Source organism: Macrosteles quadrilineatus, unplaced genomic scaffold, assembly GCF_028750875.1.
Source record: "Macrosteles quadrilineatus isolate MER2022 unplaced genomic scaffold, UCM_ALF_1.0 Scaffold_2__2_contigs__length_208266976, whole genome shotgun sequence".
Classification (NCBI taxonomy): domain Eukaryota; kingdom Metazoa; phylum Arthropoda; class Insecta; order Hemiptera; family Cicadellidae; genus Macrosteles; species Macrosteles quadrilineatus.
Window position 1 is genome coordinate 207,439,449 of NW_026542595.1, and position 23,587 is coordinate 207,463,035.

A 23,587-nucleotide genomic window follows, 5' to 3' on the forward strand; every position below is an offset into this window, starting at 1 on the left:
TACTACTGATGGCTTATCACCATATGCGATAAGTAACTGTCAACTTGGTGAGTCTAGTTGGAGGTACGATAATCAGCTGTGTTATGTGACCTATCTAGGAGGATTTAATGTAACTCCTTCTAGTCTATGAGTATGACCAACCCATCCTGCCAGAACATGCGCGGTTAAACATTTAGTACCGAGTCACTCTAATAGAACTGGAGGTAGCACAGAGTGAGAGGATTGCGAGCCCGCCATTTGTACTAGGGGCAAAGTAGATTGTATTTAGTACATTAAAACTACGGGCAGGCCGGTGGGAATTGGGGATGGTAAGAAAGATATGAGTAAATTAGACGGGTGATTCCTCTAGATGGGACTAAAATTCTACAACGTGTTGAGTAGCTAAGTTGCCGTATCACTGTAGTACCCCCAGATCTATTATATATCAGTAGTGTAGAACAAACTCGCTGTGTAGGAATGTAGAACTCAGACGATTGATGTTAACCCAAAGTGTATTTAATTTAGTCTTCCACATAATCGTAAAACTAGCCAGAGATATTTTTCCATTTGTTGGAGGAACTTTTTCGATACAAAAACTGTCGTTTACGAGATACCGTAGGTGATCGGATCCGAATGCTTAAGGTAGTCTCCGAACCCCCGGGTCACAATATACATATATATTCGATTCTGAGTGTTTCCTCTCCTACTTCAATTTATCGCAGTTAGATGAATTAGCGTAATAGTAACCGTCGATTTCGACGGGTTTCACCTAGTATATATATATTCGATTCTGAGTCTTTCCTCCCCTACTTGGGGGTGGACTCCAAACCTGGTGAACTATTCACATAAAGGTATTGGTGTTTTGAACTCGCGCTTCAAAGAGTGAAGTCTCACAATCCAGTCACTGGACCAATTCCTCACCATATTCGACGTAGATTAAATTAAATATTGAAGGGTTCCCAAAATAACACAGAGCCGTTTATTAACCCAGTGTGACGCAGCTTCGCAGGATATAATCTACCGCGCCTCCTACTCGCCTCTAGATAATCCATCAACTTCTATAAATAAACAGCCTTTAAAATGTGCCTGGCAGTTCGCAACAGGTTTGACTTGCTTCGGTGCACCATTAATCTTCGCATTCATTGCATTTCTTTACCGATAGTAGGCCCACCATAGATCGAACTACTAAATTTGAATAGAGAAGTAGACTTCTCATCCCACTATCATATCTCGAGCATGTTAATGTTGGTTACGATTAGTGGACTGATGTCGTCCAAATGTTTCTATTTCACTTCAAGGAGTAATTAGGTGTGATTTAATCTTTGGTTGTAATGAAAGACACATTTGATCGCTTTGACTCCTTCCAGGCTTATCGGACATAAAACACATATCCTATCTTATTTAGACAAGATGAAGCTATTTCACACAACTTGTTTCGCCCCCATTATATTAGATGTCGGGTGACTCTCATTCGACAAAGAAAGCCCAAGACAATTTCCTTAGCATAGCCGGGGGCACTTCCTTGCAATCTTGGTGGTCTCAGCACAGCTGATTCTCCCTTAAAAGGTTAACTTTAATTGGTTGCCATGACGTGACATTTTTCCCAACTCCATTCCTGGCAGACACTAGCTAAAGTTGTGAAAGTCGAATCCTTTCCTGTCTATACTTTGTATATTATCTGAGTGAGTGCGGCATTTATGAATTATGTAGAAAATTGCAATACACTATTTTTTCCTGGATTCGTATTAATTATGAATTCGTAATTAATACGATATGTCAATGGCTAACGTATACTTTTGGACCCTGAAGTAGAAATCCTACATTTATGGACCAGAAGTAGCCAATTTTAATTCAAATAAAAGTTCTTGGAGGACCTCACAAAATGTGCTGCTGTAAAGGTTTGATTTTCTCCCAAAGTTTTTAATACAATGACAATTTATATGACAACATTTAGTTCATAGCTATAGTTTACGACAAATTACCCTTTGTAAATAATTAGACTAAGGGGGCAATACAATATTATTGAACGTGTATGGGTTATTGAAGGCAAAATTCAGATTGTGCATATATTGAGTGAATACAAACATTTTTTTTAAACATTGAATCGTCTTTGGGTGGTATTGCGCAATATCCTGTTAGTCTGCTAGTGCATCTTCTCCATATTGACGACTCAACTGTAGGTTGCACAATATTATTTAACTGTGTATGGTACAAAGAAGGAATTCAAAGGTCACAAACTTGTTAAACAGGTGGACGTCAAACCTCTTCTGAAACTTTAAAGGAGCAATCGGTAGAAAAACGATCAAGAGGAAGGATGTGCGGAAATTCGACCCAAGATGCAAATCTGGTTTTTGTGTAGCTTGGTAGAAAAAGTGGCGCGCCTGAATTTAGCAGTGATATGGGAGAGGTGAATAGCCTAGTTAACAATGGCCAAGATTCCACTGGAGATATTATGTTCAAAACCTTTTAGTGAGAAAATGTCCTTGACTAGTTATGTAGTCTCATGTCCTCGTGGGAAGATCACTACAGTCTGAACCGGAATCATAAACTAAACTCAGTGTCCCTGTCCTGATTAATGTTCAAACAACATTTTTGAAAAAGTATAAAAAGTTAATGTTTATTAAAGGACAGAAAATTATATAAAATAAGAATGTGATTAATTGTGAAGGAGTTATTACAGCAGGACCATGAAAGGGCAGTATGCGATAAAAAAATAATATTTAGTGAGGAAAATGCAGATTGTTTTTTTTATTTCATTCATATCGATAATTTTTTTTTTTTAACTTTATTTAATTTACAATCTGTTCAAGTTGAACAATAAACAAATGATATAAATAGTAATACAAAAATAACTTGAAGAACATGAGCTAGTGATTGACCACCGTCAACACTAGCTAACAAAGAGAATTTTGATAACACTTAGCCGAATCTGAATGGTAGGTCCAATATCGTATGTCGCTTCAGTCTGTAAATGGTGTTGTGATTGTCCAATAAATTAAGTGCAAGATGATTTGAATGATTTTCCAATTTTTTAATGTATTTGTCACTAGATTTTGTAATTTCTTCTTTTACTGTTCGAATTTGAAGATCATTGTGAAGTGTTCTGTTGGTAACAAACCAAGGAGCGTTGACAATTTTACGTAATAATTTTGATTGGTAACGTTGAATAATTTCAATGTTTGAGGTACTGTACTTACTGATCCCCAAAGCTGAATACCATAAGTCCAAATTGGTCTTAGAACTGTTTTGTACAGTAACAATTTATTTTGTGTACTGAGTTGTGATTTAGATCCAAGAAGCCAATTAAGTTTAGTTGTTTTTAAATTTAGATGTTGTCTTTTAGTCCAGATATGTGCCTTCCAATTAAGCTTTGCATCTAAGTGCATGCCCAAGTATTTCATTTCTGTTACTTGAGGGAGGTGAATATTGTTCATGGAAATGGTTGTTTTTTTTTGTTTTTTTTTACTAACGTTTGTCGGATCTATGGTAACGATCTATGGCAACCAAGGACAAAGCTCGTAGGTTCATATATTCTAACATTAGATATGACATCTATAAATGTTGTGCAAAAGTAATATAGTTACCAAAAATAATTATTTAAGCAATTTTACAAAATTGTAATTATTGAAATTTTGGCTAATAAATAGCCTAATAATATTTGGGTAAAAATATTATCAAAGGCAGGAAAAGTCTCATTGAATGAAGACTTTTGTCTCATTCTTCATCTTCATTATTGAAGATTTTTGTTGAACAGATTTTTTTTAATTTAATTAAAACCATTGACAATATAAAGTCAATGATTGAAACTAAATCTCTATCAGGAGTTGGGTTTGTTGAATAACAATCGTATCGGTTTAAACAGCGTTCGATTGCAAAAGTCCAGTAGGCAAGGACATGTGTTGGATAAAAGGTTTTGTTTGGTTTGGTATTGGATGCCCTTACTGCATTCCATCTGACATTCTACTCAAAATACCCAATCCAGAAAGAAAAACAGATAATCAATCCATCTAGCAAGGCAAGGGAATTTCCACTAGTAAAAATGTAAAGATTGATTGAAGATAATATGATTGACGTTTTGGTATTCACACACAAGAGCCTATTTCTGTTAGGCTGATAATGCAACATTTTGTGGAATATTTAGAATGTAAAATGGAAAAAATATATCGGAACTGCTATTAATTAATTATTCGCTATTGAATACTGTATTACATTACTTCGATTTTCAGTAGAAATTACACTATCATTATTCATATTTTTTGATAACTCATTAGCTCCATCGAGTTAAAGTTTATTCTTACTCATATCTAAAGTAATTATATACGGGAGCAGTAATTAAAATAAGCTATTTCATTATAATTAGTTACTGACAGGATAAGTACGTTATTATTATTGGATTATATTTCAAAGTTGGTCTTTGTAATTAATGTTAGAATAACTGTATATAGAGTATTGTTTTTAATAAAATATGTAATAGCTTATTTAACAGAGTGAGTTCTGAGCTCATAGTCTTAGAGATGTACAGTAAACGGGTTTTTTTTTATTTTAACACTATTCGTGCGGTCGACATGTTTGAACATAAAAGTTGCATTTATTTCAATGTTAAGCAATTGCGGGAATTCCCGTCATCAGCACCCAACGTGTTAATGCCGTGAAACGGGCAAAGAATGATTGAACAAAAAGTATAAATAATTATGTAGCCTACGATGATAAAAAGAGAAAAATATTTTTTAAATATTAAAGTGAAAATTGTTATCCATATCTAAATATTCAGACATATCCAGAGTAGAAATAGTACTACATGCCATTGAATGTATACGTAAAAGCTATATTAATTATGTAAAAAAGTAAATAATACGAAGTCAATCGTATCCTTCAGAAGTATTTTTAGCGTGATTGAATTTGCATTACGTTTATTATACTTCTTCGTCATTTATTGTTAAATACAACAGTTTTCACATGGTAAATTTAATTACTTTACCATAAGGATCAAAGTATATTGATCGATGGTTATAAAATCAAAATCTACTGAAGAAGGCTCAAGCCCGAAAACGTTTTCAGCGGGTAATCCTTTGAAATATCGTGATCTTATGGAAGTTAAGTCGGAAAAGCCCTTTGCTAATGACATTGTGAAAGGTAACCAACCCTAACAAGAATATTCTGAAACAGTAAGCGTTAAAAATATACCTTAAGACCTCAAAAAGCCGATTTATATAAACCCCAAGCTATTTAAGGACTTGGGATCACACAAAGATAAGTTAAGCTACATAAAGTACGTCTGAAGGTTATAAGCGTTTAGTCAAAGGACGACAGTGCTTTGGAAAACATCACAAGAGCTCTTAGCTCTTTGTAACTTGCCAAACTTCTGACAAATAGTCTATCTTAAGAGGTGAATTGATCTGAAGAATCTACAAAAGGGTGATCAACATTCAATACGGTGTTATTTACTTTCCAAGATCTTTCAAGGACATCTTAAAATGAGATCTTTGTGCATTTAACATACACGTTAACGTCGGGTTAACGTATAGAAAATTTAAATATTACAGCATTTTTATCTATATAATTAATACGCTACATGAAACTTTGTCGGTTGAACTCCTCTGCCATTTCTTAACCGATTTTATCCATTGAAGTCTCATTGGAAAGAGCGTGTCGCGTAGATTTGCAAACTGGCCTTACATTTTTGAAAAAGTCCCTTGGGCTCTGCCCCAGTGGCTTTGAAAGTTTCCATGTTATCCTTATGGAGAACATATTTGTTTACATTTTGATCAGCTGTATAATTCAATTGCTGTTATTTATTTTTTATTCAATGAAACGCATTAAGTGCATTTATTTAATACTTGAGTTTTTGTAAACATAACCCCCAAGACGGATCGTGTTAGTAAATGGTTGTCTCTTAAATTTGTGTATTTATATCGTTGATTTGTGTTGCTATGACGGATCGTGTTAGCATGATTGTAACTTAAATTTGTGCATTTATAGTTGTTTTGTGTAGCTATAATTTGTTTATTTGTTGTTTTTTTCTTTTAAATGCCTCCGGCGCGACGACAACGAAACATAAGACAGGAGGCGTAATCGTGATAACGACCGCAGCTACAGAACAGTGGCTGTATTAGACCATTGACTATATATACCTACAGGTATATATATAACTACTGTAGGTATATATAGTCAATGATTAGACTTAACTCATCACAGTTAGCACCTGACCCTGGACAATCTCAACTACTAGGTTACAAATGCGCCCTAACACTACCCCAAAACGACTTTTCGTTCCCAATCGGTCCTCTATCAATGACCTGTGTTGCCTGTTAGTACAGCTAGGCATTTTGAGAAGGAGAAAACCGGCCGGAATGCTTTAGGTTTTTCAATAACGAAGATAAACATGGTCTGAGTTACACACCGGTAATCTTTAGGTGGACTCTTTTAAACTCATTGTAAATATGACTGTTATTCGTTTTGAAATCACTCCTGTAATACTTTGCAATTGCTCGAATTCGAGCAACATGTACACTAGTTGTCATTGATTCAAGACAATTTTACTTACAGAATCAAAACATAGAATATTTGGATGGCCACGGGACAGGCACAGGGCAATTTTAAGGACATAAATACGCCTAAAATTCAACATCTTCGTGGTTTCCACCTTTGTTCGTTCGTCTTTGTGTTCACTTTTAGCCACAGACAGGAGAAGTTTTCTGTCTGTGTTTCAGCTCAGTTGTTTCAGTAGCTACAGGAACAAACTAATACACGGACACGAAGATTGTAAACACAAATACTGTACCTTCAACTAAGATACTGAACCCTAGAAATTTCATGTATGGACTAGCTGTAGCTTTTAAAATATATCATAGTATAATGAGCCTCTCGCAGAGGTGCTACTATGAAATTAAATTGTTTTCGTAGGTTTTTATACCATGACCGTGTTCTAACTCTAATGTACGCAGCTTTTCATCACCTTTTCTATTAGGGGCGATCAAATAAATTGTGCAAACCTTTTATGTTGCAGGTGTACTGATGAATGTTTTGGACTAACCAAATCCGAAACAGTCCTCCAAACATTTAACCAGCCTAGACCGTGATTAAACAGTGCCAAAAATACATATAACATCATTATAGCCAATACATAAAGCCCGAACAGAAAATTCAAAACCTAAACCTGTACGACTGCTAGATTGCTTAACCGAGTCAGATTTCCAAAGCGCACTGTACGAAATAAAAGGTACTTTGGTATTATACTGACCACATCAATAAATCGACTCCCAAATAAGATTTCAATTAGCTTAAATAACAAAATTTGTCTAACTTAACCTTAAACATAGTCCCTCCTTAGATCAGGTTAGGTTATAATTATTAGGTGTGGTCAGTATAATACCAAAGTACCAAATAAAATATATCTACTACCCAAAACTGATACTCACTCGGATTCTTCGTGACGATCACAGAGCCTCTGGATATCTCCCGCAGACTTGCCAGTCCGACCTCCTGCAGGCTGAACATCTCGTGGATGACGAGGCCGTAGTCGATGAAGAGACTGGAGCCGCCGATCCTCACCAGGTTGGGGAACAGCTTCCCCAGATTCCTCAGACCCTTGACTCTGTAGAACAGGAGGTACTGGGTAATCTCCCGTAACTCCGGGAAACTCCAGAGCTCAAAGTCCTGCTCGGTGGCCTTCTCCATCAGCACGATCTGCACGTATCCTTCCACCACGGTGCAGTTGGACAACTTGCCCAGGTTGGCAACATTGTTGCGCACATTGATGCTCTGGCAGATCCGAGCACTTGAGTGTTCAAAGAGCAACAACAACAAGAACAACACGGCACTCATGTTCACCTGCAGGCTCTTGAAAGTTGAAAAGACATTTTACAAGTCTTTCAAAATGTAGCTGAGATGTTACAAAATGTGTCTTTCACGAGCTGGTAAGCTGGAAAGGTTTGGTTTTAATTGACTTTGGATACATGTAAAACAGCTTTAGCTAGATTGATCAAAATAATTTCGATAAGAGAGCTCCCAAAGAGTGTTCTGTAATGGGAATTGTATCTTTAATTTTTACAATCAATTGATGTGCTAAAAAGCATTTTATAGTTCACAACAAGTTTTACTCACGGTTTGGCTAAGACAGAAAACAGGATTTGTACCAGCCGCACTCTGTCGAGGGCTCAATTTAATAGCATTCCTTTTTGTTCTCTACAACTTTAACAACATATGAACCACCACCAAGGTACTGTATCCAAAGTCAACAATTGTATTTAACTAGAATTTGTTAGGTGAAGATGTGTCTAGAAGCATGCTTAATAGTTTCGGGTTTATCTTTAAGTATAAGTATGAAAATAGCTATATAAAACACAGTGCACGACGAGGGGCTTTATGATTGTTTTAAGGGTGATCATGAAAGGGCAGTCATTACTTTACATGTCTGTACAGGTTAAGTCGTACTATCAAAATTCAAAAGCATGTAAAATGCTGCATCAGCTGATTGTAGTCGTAGTATCTTTAACTGTTGCCAACTTATTTTCAAGCGTACCCATATTACGCGACTTAGAAAAGCACACTGTTTTGTGTTGTTTGGTTGGAATACTGGAGTGCGGCAAAGTAAGTATATGCATCACGTAGCTACTTTGCGTGCTATAATCAGTGCAAGAGAGTCCGCTTTTTATGTAACTGTAGGAAAAAATAATTAATTATGTACGAATGTAACCAATTACATTAGTCGTACTGCAATCAAATTTAAGACTGTATGTTGATGTTATTTATTGAAAAAGAACAAATTTAGAAAGCCGTCTGTAAATTTTGAGATTGCCTGAAAGTTTTTAATATTGCAGCCAAATTATGCAACTGCCAAAGTGTTAGTTTCCACGTATACTTTGTAGGAGGTACTAAATCTTATATCGGCAATGCTACTTCACCATTACACAAGTTATGTCCGCTTCGTGGCATGATCCATTTAACTAGCAATCCTCTTAGAGAAGCCAATGCATCTATATTGGTGTGGCTTTTAACAAATCACAGTAACACTTCGCAGTTATTAAATAGTAATGAGTCAGATACATCGATAGTCTTAATTTTATCTTTATGTTTAACTCGTTTCAAAATAGACATGACTTTGAATGATATGCTATATGTTTATGTGACCCGTATTTAAATAAACTCGTTACTTCAACGTGTTTCAAAGGAGCTTAGAGAAGGTTTTATCTGTGGTTGTATACATTCATTTTTATGTATAGTCTGTAACGAAAGCAACAATTTACTTAAATAGCAGATAAGAACAAACGTACGTGTGCATAGGTAGAAAGTATATACGTGGGGATTTTGTATAATGAACTCTTTATTTGGCTCCCTAGACGCACACTAGGTTATGAACTGTTATTTTATCAGTTTAAGATGGATATGTATAAATTCGAAAAATGCATTACGTAAAACAGTATAAGACTGGAGATCATAAATCAACGACGTATACAGAGTGGCCCAAAAAAGGTACTGTACTCATAAAACTGGACTGCTTATAATTGCTGTTTTAATGAACATCACTCCACAACAATGTTCATGCAAAACTAATGGAATATGTAATAAATAATGGTGGAATCTTAGTTTTAAGATATAGTAAGTTTGTACAACTAATAAATAATAATTAATTCCCGTGAAATGATTACTATCTTTTCGGATCACCCTGTAGTTTGCAATTATTAATTGTTTGTGTTATAACTGTTAGAGTCCTACCAGAAAACTATGTTACCAAAGCTTAATGCACAAATCCCCAAATATACCCTAACATTATCGAAAAAAAACATTTTGTAGATAATAATAATACGGTGTTCTACCGTCTATGGTTCTACATACGAGCAGAATGCCAAACGCATGGTAAAAAGCATTAAGTGTTTTGAGAGAGCTTTGCCTGTCAATTCGTAGGCAGCGCCACCAGCGTTGCCATGCACTCAGCATAGCAACACTGGTGGCGCTGCCTACGAATTGACAGGCAAAGCTCTCTCAAAACACTAAATGCTTTTTACCATGCGGTTGGCATTCTGGGTTATAGTAGTATGTTTTATGTGAAACGAGCTTCACGGATTTTACAATAGGCTGATAAGTCACTTGTACTACTGTATTCGAAGTCTCTACGGTCCTATGAATCAAATCACTAATTTAGTAACTCAATTCGAACTCATAAACTGGTTTGCGACTCAAACCTCAGGTCAAACCAAACCACTACTGTATCTCGGCCGGATACTTGTGGCCAGGATTGGGTAGACAAGAGACTGAGCAACACTGGATAATGTTTTATCCATACCAGAATCTAGCAGATAATGGCGTGGGTGTGAGAATGTGAGTATATTGAAATAATACATCATTTTTACTATTGTGGAATCAAAGAAGAATTTTGGTTTTAAAATTTGTTTAATGGTTGTTATGTATTTGTTTGGATTAAATTACCAGTAAATTAATCACGAGGTCCTTATATCTCTCTTAATAACAATTATATTTATTAATTCGTTCAAGCCAACGAAAAACACGTTAATCATAAACGCTAGTCAACGTCTCGCTTAAAAGACCCTTAACTGACTCCTAACAACAGGATTTACCTAAGTCCTCTTACTTTTACTTAAGTGTTGGCATAGACAAAAAGAATTTTTGTCTATGGTGTTGGCAAATCAACAGTCAACAAAAATCCACACTCAGCTGGTGGTTGGCATTGGCTGGCATCGAGCCTGTTGCTGTTTTGAATGGACCAATGTTTATCTTAAATCACTGTCTAGAGCCGGAAGTAATTATTAACTCTGTCACCAGACATTCTAGTTATTTATGTCAAGTGTCACCGCGCTTCACTGCTTGAAAATAGTTTAGGGTGACATATTTCCTATGTCATTCACTTGGTGGGAAACTAGTTATATAGTGACATATATAAAACCATTAAACATACTCTCTTTAGTTACTCTCTTGTGTTGGTTAGTCTATGATAGTGATATGTATAGAGGGATGTATACTACGAATTCTCACGGAGCTAGATTGAAAGTTAACTTTTTTGGTACACAATGGGATAATTTACTGAAAATAGTTATAATTAGTAGTTTCCATAACTTCTTGATTGAAACCTTCACGTGTTCCTGATGTTACGAACGATATACGGTAAACAATGTCTCCAAACACTTTTCATAACTAAATAAGAAGATTTTTAAACGAGACTTGTATTAAGCACATTTTAAATAAGGTAAAAATCTATCTCCAAAACATGGGACGATCCCTAGGAATGCGAAACCTGTACGTGAGATTTTCATTATTTTTCTTTCAATCTGTTATCTTTTACTAGTCTGTAAACAGTAGAGTAAAGTAAAACGATTTTCAACAGTGACATCAACAGTCATTGGTACCAATAGAACAAAATTCAGACATTTAAACAAAAGCTGATACATTAGCTGTTGTATTTATTTCACCAAAAACTGTATTTTACGAATATTATAATACCCCCGCCGCAGCAAACCTGCAGACTAAGCGAATTTCCATTGACCTGATTGGATTTACACTAAAATGCCTCCATAAAAATAGCACATTTATTTCCTATTTAAATAGAATTAGTTTAACAAGTACCTTAGGTTTGCTGCAACAGGGAGGGTAAAAAAGATTTTTTTATAAAATGATAATAGTTTAGTAAGAAATAAAAGTATTTTCCAAAATCGATCAAAATATGTTCATAAACAAGCAAACTGCAACAGTCGACTTATTCTCCATAAGAATAACATGGGAATTTTAAAATTACAATTTTTTTGAATTTTCTCCGTAACAATTAGGCGCATAATAACGCTTCAATATACTAAATTATTTGTTTTTTTAAGCTCTACAAAATGGTTTAAAAAGAAATTGTGAAATTTTTTGTTTTAGGGGCAAAAATGGGAAAAACCTATTTTTACCCCATAAAACCCCCCATAAACCCCCGTCCCCATAGTCCGATCATGCTGGTTCGCGAACTCATTCAAGTTTATCCCGCCTTACACCTTCAAACCAAATTTGGACAAAAATTACTCAAGTTAGGGCCTATCGTGCGGATGGACACATATATATATATATATATATATATATATATATATGTATCTCTATATATAGATATATAAAAATTTGAACGAATGGTGTTTTTGGCCTCTGGGGACATCAAAATGAAAAAGTAAATCGGTCCCGGGCTTAGGTCTTACCATGAGACCTACGGTAATAGCTACTTCCCTATAGGGAAATTCGCTAAAAACCCTCCTCTCAATACGTTTTATATCTAATCTTATACAACAAAAACTCTCTGTTTGAAAATAACTTGTTAACAATGCCATCAAGCTGTGGTAAAACATTGTATTGTGTATGTTTGATTATTCCTTTTATAAGGGTTGGGCGTAAAAAAAGGTAAAATTAGTTGGACTAAGAAGTTGAACAATATTGTATTTGGATCCGGGGTTTTATTAAAAATATATTTAAGACTGAGTTATTATTTATTATACCGTCTAAATTATTTTTAAAAATATGTAAAAACCAGATATCCTTTTAAAGACTTAAGGGGAGTAAACTTTTAAATCTTACTACCTCATTTCGAACAGTTGGAATTACGTTAAAAAACGTCAATCTAGGTTATACAGTGAAATCTTAGTAAAAATACCCTCGATAACAAGTGGCCATTGAATAAAAGAGGAACTTTCGATTACCATTGATTTCACACAACCCTTAATTCCATGTTATTGCAAACCTCGATAAGATGTCAACCTTGATTAGTCTTATTTGATCATCCCCATAAAAGACTCGTTATCGAGGTTCTACTGTATAACAAAACAGACCCTTAGGGTGAACCCTTCTCGTGTACAGTAACAACACGAATGGGCGCATACTAATTTGTTTTGAATCCATTTACCTTTAAAAGGGACGTAAATGGCTTTTGAGTGGGATCCAGCGGACCATTAATATGGAATTATTTACCGAACATCGCAGCTTTTAAGGTAATGGCTCGGGATGCTTCACATACAGCTGATTAAAGGCCTGTCGCAAGCATTGTTATCAAAGTTTAGCCACCGTTACGCAACGTTACTTCCCTAACTACTCTAGAATCTAGATCACTACGCACAGCACAGAAGTAAGTATATAAGTATATAGGTAGCCAACGTCAAGTAGGGGAGGTCTACATCAACTACTTCAAGGAACTAGGATAAATTGTTTGTTGTTGTTTTTTTTTCAAGAAAATTTCAAACATCCATCTACGTCATCGATGTTGCTGCTGTTGTCTCAGATGTGTTTACTGGAAAAACTTTCCTAATGGTTTTATTATTGAACAGTTAAGGTTGAACATTTACTAAAATCTAAAAGTGTCTATCTTTTAGATGTACCATAAGCATATTAGTGGGGTTATTATTCACATTAAATTTGTTGGTAAAAAATATAAATGTAAACAAGAATTTACCAGTTATAAATAGCTATAAAGCGGTAGATTTCAACTCCTAAGGCTGGTTTTATGCACCGCGACAGCCGCGAGTCGCGAGTCGCGCCACGTCTTGCGGCTGACAAAAATGTCACGCGACAGCGACACTTTTTTGTCGCGTAAACTCACATCCGGTGGTGGGGGAATTAAAGAAATCAGTCTGTTCTCAATCCAATGTTGTGTGTTGTGTTTTGATGTAGAAGTGATTATTAAGTTGTTCAAATATAGACCCTGTTGTGTTGTACACGTTAATGACAAAACCCCAGTTATTTAAACAACACATACAATTTACAGTTGGAATTGGGTCAACCCTCTTAAAAATGTCATTGCATAATATAATGATGTAATTTATATTACAAATATAGAGTAAAGAACTCATTTAAATACTAATTATTAACATTAATCAATGTAAATATATGGAGAATATACCACGTGGAGTATGAAAAATACTACTGTCGCGCCGCGACTGTCGCGGTGCATAAACGTGCCCATTTGATCCAATAGAACTTGAACCGCGCGCGACACATTTTTTGAAGCTGCGATTCTAAAACCTGTCGCGGGTATTTAGAGTCGCTCCGCGGCAGTTTGTCGCTGTCGCGGTGCATAAATGCTCCCATTTAACTCAATAGAACTTGAGTCGCGCCGCGACACGCGACACGCGACTGTCGCGGTGCATAAAACCGGCCTAATCCGTATTGACTTATATTCTTTTGGATTAAAATGCTAGTATTTATAACGCACTCGAATGAACTAAATCTTAAAACGAAATTGTTGTAGTGGGATATTCCTTAGGGTTAAAGAGGATAATGAGAAGTCAGTATTAACTTGAAGTAAACAATATGATAAGATGAAAACACAAAAACAAACAGTTCAGACTGTACTTGCGAAAAAGCTAATAATAAAATTAAATATTTGTAAGAATGCAAAATTAATTTGTGGCACTTAATATTTTAATATAGAATGGCAAAAACAAACTATTCTTCTGGTTACTTGCAAAGAAGCTAACGAGTCAAGTGTGGGCGTAGAGACTTTATGCTAATGACGTATGAAAGATCCTTTCACAGAGGTGGTTGACCCCGGTACTAGCAATGGTTTTATTTTGTCTGCTGCAGATTATTATAGGGCAAGGACAAGGTCGTATAATACGCTATCTGATGGCGAATTAGTATTCGGTCGATATATTAGGTCGATTAGTATGCGTGATTCTGCAAGACGTGCGTTGCTGGTGGGTGAACCAACGATCGCATAAGACCAATAGATGGAGCACGCCTATCTAACATTAAAGCAGGTGAAGCCAGGTCCGCCATCTTAGTTTAGGTTAGAAGCGCTAGATGTCGATGAAAACGGCACAAAAACTCAATGTTCCGCTTTCAAATAACTCGATATTTAGCCTACTTAGACTTAAGTCATATGGTTGAAACTTCGTATGAGTGAAGTCAATAAGTCTATGACACTGTTGGTTTTAATTAAAAGCTTAAAAGTTAGTATTTTCTATTTTAAATATTCATATAAAGTCGAAACTTTTAAAAGAGTTTTGAAAGATGACATGAAAAAGTTCGTCGGCTGCTACTTTATTTTTTGGTCAGGTAAGTTAAAAAACGGTGGATTTTGTAGCTAAAAAGTTGAATTTTTAGCACATTTTGGTCTTATGTGATCGTTGGGGTGAACGCAGTGGCAGTTACCGATAGTTCTAGTGCCACCTAAGTTAAAAATGCCGAAGTTGTAAATATGCTAAAAAGGACGTGAACCTAGTAATTCTAAGTGATAGTGTTGTGTTTCTGAATCATGTTAGATTTCATAAAGGTTACAACACCTCACTCCACCCTGAAATAGATTACTTGCTTCGACGCTCCGACGTCATACAACAATATAGATTCGTCAAAAATAGCTTGGGACAAGAAAACATGAAACAACTTGTGACAATGAACAAATGTGACTGAGACCACCAGACTTGCTAATTCAAGACCAGCCTTGTACCACAGACTTTCCATTAAAGTATTATGTTGTCTGTGCTTGTACGATATCTTATCGATGCAGTCCCGCCCAGGTCCCGCCACTGGTTAGCCTAAATGAGAACATGTACATACTTTTAGACAAACGAAAAACACGAAAACGTTTTATTATAAATGGTTTATTATTTATGGTTTTTATTATAAACCATTGATAAATAGAAAGCACGTCTGTATAGAATGTATTGCAATCTGATCATTGTAAATCATTTGCTAATACCCCCGCCGCAGCAAACCTGCCGACTAAGCGAATTTCCATTTGTCTGAATTGATTTTTAATTAAATATATTTTAATAACATTAGGGGTAATGAGTACCTAGGTTTGCTGCTACAAGGAAACTAATAAAGTGTGTTTTTAGTAAAACATTGATAGATTAGTACAAAATAAATAAATTTGCCAAGTTTGATCAAAATATATCCATAAACAAGCAAACTAAAACATTTGACAATATTTTCCATAAGAATAACATGGGAATTTTAAATTTACAATTTTTTTAATTTTCTCCGTTACTAATAACCGAACAAAAATACTTTTATATACTAAATGATTTGTTTTTTTAAGCTCTTTAAGAAGGTCTAAAGAGAAATTGGGAAATTTTGTGTTTTGAGGGTCAAAAGTGAGAAAAACCAATTTTTACCCCATAAAACCTCCCGTAAAGCGCCGTTCCCATGGTCCGATCATGCTGGTTCGCGAACTCATTCAAGTTTATCCTGCTTTACACCTTTAAACCAAATTTCATCAAAATCGGACAAAAATTACTCAAGTTATCGCGTTCACGGACGTATATATATACATATATAAAAATTTGAACGAATGGTGTTTTTGGCCTCTGGGGACATCAAAATGAAAAAGTAAATCGGTCCCGGGTCTAGGTCTTACCGTGCCACCTACGGTAATAGCTACTTCCCTATAGGGAAATTCGCTAAAAACCTATCAGTTATAAGGTCAGATATTTTAAATCCCTAACTACACCAAGAAATCGTTGAAAGCATAAGAAATTGGTTGAGTGTCAAGACAAACTACGATGTAACAATATTCACTATCTGTAGAACTAAACGAAAATGCAGCGCACAACAAAATACTGTAATTTATAATTAACATTGTTATTTAGTTGTTTAACAAAAAATAACTTAAATAATTGTGATTATGGCTTATTACATCATAAAAATAACAAAATTTTCATCAGATTTAGTATTCATGGGAAAGAAAAGGCTATTATAAAGTGTAATAAAGAATACGGTCTGACTAACAACGTTGAATTAACTTTTTATAACGACCACACAAAGCCCGAAGTGATGTTACTTTATGCGACAACCTTGTAATTTAATTCTAATAAAAATATTAAAACGGGTTTCTGAGAACCAAGCTGACATCGGTTTATCTTGAAGTTTGTTTAATATAACGGGTTTTTAACAGTATTTAGTGCTGACTTACTTATTGTTGGACTTTCTAAAATAGTTTCCAAAGATTATTTAAATTTTTAATTTATGCCTATTGAATACTCTGTTCTAATGTTAGTTTTAACGGATTAGTTTAGACAGTCTGAAGGTTGGTGCGAAAGACGATACCATATTGGAACACAACTTCTAGAGGTCTTGTTCAAGAATATGACATAGATTATATTTTCATAAATTCGTTGGTAAAATTTAGTTTGATATAAACTTTCGTTGCAAGTGACATTTAAGTGATGTGAATACAGTAATATTTTCCTTCTTGAATTTTCTCCACCCCATTAATTTAGATAAAACCTTTTAAATATTTATGAGATAATAGCTTATTCCATATACGGAAAATTCACCAAAACCTGTAAATGATTTACAATAGTACTTCAGGGGACAAATTAAAGACATTTTGGTCAATTAAGTGTGTTAATAAATCCAGTGTTGAAAACTTATCAAAATTTTAATGATTGATTTTCGTCTCGAGTTTTTTATTGATACATTTTTTCATTATTCACGAGTGTAAAGGCAATGTCTGACAGCGACGAATTATGGTTGACTTTAAAAATGCATATTTAACTAAACAAGTTATATAATAATTTAGTACCTCAATAAAAAAGAACCTTCAATCAATGTTCCAGAAATAAATTACAATGCGAAGTTTGCAAAGCTGTGTGTAAATTTGCGTAGCACAGTTAACAACTTCAACATTTCCTATTGAGAGAGTTTTGTTGGTTACGGAAATCGAAGTTTGTTGCACTGAATTTAGTTATTTTGTCATTTTCAGATTTCGTGACGGGAAATGTCCGCAATAATTTTTTTATAATATAAATTCACTACTACCAAAAATAATTGTTTGAGAAGAACATGTATGTTGTATTTTCATAGATATGCATTATTGGTTAATATAAATTATTATTTGAACTAGTCTCTTTCACAACACAGAATTCCGGGGAGCAAAGTAGAAGTGGTTAAAATTACTAAGTTGGACATAAGGTACATATTTGAGTAATTTAGTAACTGTCTGTTACTCTTACAGCAGGGTTTTAGAACAAGGGTGGTTGTTTTTGGCAATGTTGGATGTCGGCGACCAAGTCAATGTTTACGTGGGGAGACAAAGCCTGGGCGACAAACCCCCAGGGCGAAGCTACACTTAGTGACCTTACAGCTTACAATGTTTAGTCTATATCCAGCCCATTAGTTCTGTTTGTAATGGGCTGAATAATGTTGGTAATGGGAGAAAACTGTGCCTGAAATATAAATTTATACACGTTTCTAGTGGTGTTATAAGATATAACAAATGCGTTAGCTCTAAATTATCCGCGTGGAACTTATTACAAATACAAAAGTAAATCGGTCCTGCGTCTAGGTCTTACTGTGCCACCTATGGTAAAACATACTAAAGGGAAATTCGCTAAAAGCTAACTTTGGCTGAACAAATAAATTTGTATTATTATTTTGTGATGCTTTGATATATTTAAAGTCAGATAAAACCAATGAGATCGATGGATAAAACATGCAGCAGTTTACTCCAAATGGCCATTTCGGTTTGGATGGGTTGAAAGGTATTTGACAGGAATTTGTAATTGACAGCAACGCATCCGGTGGATCAATTAAACGTTTATTTTCAGGATAAACTATCCAAGAATATTGGAAATGAGATGTCCACAACTTAATCATTGGAAGACTAACAAAACCTATTTTCCACAAAATAAACAACGTAAATGCTACCTCAGATAGTAAATACGAAATGCAATTTAAAATGTCAATCTACTTGGCTAAGGGATCATTGTGAATACTGCATTTGCTAACCTTGACATAATTATACAATCGAATTGTCCCTCTCGTTCGTTTAGTTGCCTTCGGCAAACTCATTAACTGTGGGAATTGTTTGTGTTACACAATCGCATTAAGTTAGTCAAGATATTGAATGAACCTATTCACATTCAATATATTTAAACCCCAGGAGTACGAATATTATAGTAAGCTAGGCAAAACTTATCTCATTTATTTGGTTTAACATGTCGGTCAAATGACGTGTCGATTATGTGACATGTCGACAAAGTGGTTTGTAGAATTTATTTAGTTAATTTTAAAATGTAGGTCATGACTATAACATTGACACATTGGTTAAAATATTATCCCATTTTATTTTCAGCGGTCCTATTTAGCAGGTTTGAAAGTTTTATGAGGCAAATTCAAAATTCTACAACTTTCAAATAATCAATACCTAAGGTTAAGTGACGTTTAATTTTCTGCCTCAATCAAACTGATTAGCATAGAACAAGGGAGCTGTGTAAATTCACTTGGACTTGCAAATAAGCTTCTTTGGTTCAAAAACCTCCGTATGATCTCAGAGTAATATTACTCTAAGGTAAGATAAAGAAGAATTATGCACCAGCACCGCCTGTATCGGACTCAAAACTACTCATATATTCCGCATCTAGCTTGAGTTAAACTTGTTTGTAGCACGGAGTTATTATGTTTAAGTAATATTTTCTGAAGAATTCTTTACTCAGACTTTGGAGTGGCAGACAAATCTCTTGTATTTATCGTACGGGAGATACAGTACTGTGTATTTCACCCACTTACAATCTGGTGCTAGAATTTTCTGAAGAGTGGTGCCTTCAAACTAGGCCTCCGTATACGGCACATCCACATTATGTAACATGGTTTTACAGAAAATATTACTTATTTAGAAACAATTTGTTTGAAATTAAGATCAACTAACTTTCAAATTAAACTATTATCATACAACAAGTTCCAATTTCAATACACTTTGAATAAAACATTTTTAGATGACAACACGAATCGTGGGCGGGGCATGTCCCTCACAAGATTTTCCCCCCTCTTTGGATACCTTTTGCTCATCGTTCTTATCATCGCTACATTTTCTTTAAAATATCAACTCTCTATCGAACCATAAATCGCTTCCCTACTCAATAATTTCTCTTTAACTAAATTCCATTCTGTAAAAGACCCTTGGACGAGTGTAGGGGTCCCGGCCCCTGGTCGCAAATTCAGGGGCCATATTTATATAATTTAACTAAATATAACGTAACCAAACTTGTATATGCAGATTAGGGCAGAGGTGGCCGGTTCTCCGTTTACACCCTTGAAGCAGATCACGCCACAAAATAAAATTGCACAACTGAGTACGTCCTCCTTTCCACACATGTCGGTTGACGTTGGAATGTAAGCTCTTCCTGAACATGTGAGATAAGAGACGGCTGTGGCAGAGCATGGCCTTGATATCAATTAAGGTCAACGACCTGCACGATGCGCCAAACCGTACTTATGATCATAATTCAACAGTTGGCAGCATTTGGCAAAAGCGTAGGCCAAGCAAAGAGTAATGCGTTACCAGCCGCATAGAGTAATGTCTTTTGGCCGGATTACGGTACTTTATCTTGCAAAGGTCGTAATTATAAATGCGCCATTGCAATGCCAATCTGCCTGGTTAGGACTTGTTGCATTCTGTGGTCTAGTGGTTTTTGATTTCAGTCCAGCGCAGATTTATTTCGAGTTCTTTGAAATAAACGGCGTTTTAGCTTAGTCTTGGTAGTACATCACAGAGGCAATTTCACTCTTACTCCGACTCACTTAAAACTGTTCTAACTTCACTTATAGCGAACTCTGGGTTTCACCATTGTTTAAGTTTTTGTAAACACTTCAAAATGAGGTGTCATTTGAAGGGGGTATACATTTAAAATATTTGAGTTGCCCCCCAAATCCCCCCTTTTGGGACGATACTCATGCAACTTCAATACAATACAATACGATACTCAACTCATACAAATGAAACTTCCTGCTAAGATTGCAAGACCCCCAAAAGGATATCTCTGTATATTTACTTGGAAAAATATTAGAGGGCGGGGGGGGGGGGGTCTTGACTTTTTATTCACCCTGTACACCACTATTGACTATCTGATTTTAATTTTAAAAATAACTATGTTATTCTACAGTTAAATGTTCAGCACTGCAACATGAATAAATTAATTAGTTCATTAGTTTATGAGGCAGAACGATATAAATGAACTATATAATGCTAGATGAAAATGAACAATAAGAAACTATTATACAGCAAAACATTAGTAAATTCTCTTGCTCGATTTTGCATTAATCACATCCAAACTCTACTCTAGTGTGTTAAATTATTTAAAAACAAGGTAATGATTTTTATAACTGAAAATTTGACTAAGCCTACTATTAAAGTAGTTAGACCTATATCTATATCCATATATAAATCCCAAATGACCCATGAACTTTTGTATACTAAAAGTATTATGTCACACTCACATAAACCATATACTTAAAATGATCGTCAAGACTATTATAGAAACCTTGCGCAAAACTATCCATTTTTTCATAAATTTTCCTTTACGGTCGTAATTTCTTTCTAAAGGGAACTTTCCACATACCTAATGTTAAAAATACCTCAGCTATACTTGTTAGTATAATGGTTTAAAACTATAAACTATATATTTTATCAGCCTGCCGCGCTAAAGGGGGGTATTTATGGGACTATAAACTGCACCTCGTTCCACAAAGGAACTGTTAAACCTATTTTATATCTTCGTCGTCTACGTAGATAAACGCGGCTCCAATCCCTACCGTTTCCTTGGATTATAAATATTTTATAGTCAATGCAATGGTATTACCGTTGAGACTTAATGCCATTGAGTATACACGCATATACTCAATGCTAATAGGCCTACAGATGCAGTAACGTAGAAATGAATGTTTATATTGCATTTTCAGAGAAAAAATTTGAATGTTACAAATTCCTATATTGTTCTGCTGTTGGTTGTTTTTTACGGGCCATCTTGCTCAAAAGAGGGTAGGCTATAATTATTAAAACTACCTACTGTGTTTAGGCCAGTACAAGCTGCTATACCCGTGCTTTGCAACGGGAAGAAAATGTGACCTGTATAGAGAACTATGTGGTGCTTATGTGTGTTTTAAAATACAGCAACGCTATGATTTAGTTTAAAAATATAAACTGATTTAAAAGCGTAAACCTACTTACTTTCAAACCCCTACTTTTGATGTAAATTGATCGATAAGAATATGACAACATACCTAGTATAGCAATATCATAAATTGGTTCATATTAATGCTTCATGAATGACATGTTTTAACATTATTCTTCAATTTAAGTCAAGCCTCTTCACTTGTAGCTTACTATATAAATTAAAAAATGAAACTTTGAGCAATACTTTACAAAACGTCTACAACCTCACTTTAAAACCAAACATAACCCTCCTCAATCTACATAAAGCGTCACAAACATCTTTTTCGAGTAAATAAACACACACCAGTTCATTTTACCAGATAACCAGCTGTTTCATTAACTAAATTAAATCAAATCATTTAGACATTGGAATCATGCCAGGCGTAGCCCTTTTGAAATCAGCCTGTGGGGCAGAGCCCTTAGGATATTCGTCCATAATACTTTTCGGCAAATCTACACAGTCTAAGCACAAAGTTAATTTTGATGTGGCATATGCCTATAGTTTTATTTGGTAAATGACCTTAATCGTTTACATAAAATTTGATTGTATCACTTTAATAATATAATAGATTTTTCGGCAAACATTTATCATATTATGTTTTTGGATGCTTGTATCGGAATTATTTTTCTTCGGTTTATTACGTTTGTTATTTTAATGGTTTTATAATGCTTTTGTTTTTAAATTGCTATGGAATTACATCATTGTGAAATAACTAATTTAATAATATAGCAAAACTGAACCCATTTAACAAGCTACAATATTAACCAATGGGTTGAACATAGATCTATGGTTAGGTTGAATAAGAACGTCCTGTAAATAGTGAAAGATGCTGTATATAGTGCATCGTAACATTCCTGTAATTCGAACGTGTTGCGTGTATTAACTAGCGTTACATTTACAACACATTTAGGCCCCAAAGCATTTTGTAATGTTTACAATAAATAAAATTTCTACTTTTTTATTTTTTATTCACCGTGCATTTTTTACGGAACAAAGCTGACCTCAAAATAAGAGATACGTTGAGAGTATACTTTGCGCATTGCGCAAAAATTATTAAGACTTCCTTCTTTAAACGAGAGGCAAGTGTGTGTAATTATCACCAATTCAAACACCTTGCGTTTTTTACAAGTTCGATTCCCGCCAAATTACGGACCAGTGTGACAGGACTGACAGGTGTGTTGTTTAGGCGCGAACAATCGATCGCCGCCTCAAGGTGAACTTGTTTTTTTTTTACTGCCAGAAGTCCAAAACATCTGCTAAGGCGGTATGCGACCGTCGCCATCACTTCTTCCGGTGGCCTACTTACATAATGTGGAATTTTAATAACTTTGTGCCTCGCGCAAACATCAACGACAAAAGAAACCACGTATAGATACCGTTAGAAAACGTATAGCATGTGATAGTAGGGAGCAAACATTATGAAAAGTAGTTGCTGATTTAGTATAATTTCAGTAATAACTATAGAAAACCTTAAAATCGTGTTGTGCTGTTCAAATAGGGTAAGTAAACAGTTGACGAAATTGGAGTGTACAGTATTGTTACTGTTGAGTAACTGTATAGGCAAGAGCTAAAACAATTAGTATACAGTATAACCACTGACTTTATATACTAGGCTATGCATATTGAGTATATGTAGTCAATGGTAGAACCTAGTAAACTGTTGCTGTTATCTTACTTTTGCCCAAATATTGTATAGCCTAGGCCTACAT

At 35.0% G+C, this 23,587-nt stretch overlaps 1 protein-coding gene across 4 annotated transcripts in view; it reads right to left on the reverse strand.

The window, feature by feature from the left end:
- LOC128986289 (insulin receptor-like) overlaps window positions 1-23,587 on the reverse strand; it is a 75,152-nt gene that overhangs the window by 47,832 nt on the left and 3,733 nt on the right. For 3 of the 4 annotated variants that reach the window (XM_054406578.1, XM_054406576.1, XM_054406575.1), the window contains one exon: window positions 7,398-7,900. In XM_054406578.1, the coding sequence (XP_054262553.1) occupies window positions 7,398-7,803 (406 nt within the window). In that variant the 5' untranslated portion in view covers window positions 7,804-7,900. Of the gene's footprint in view, window positions 1-7,397; window positions 8,120-23,587 lie in introns of those variants that run through there. The other variant, XM_054406577.1, reaches the window with a different exon arrangement.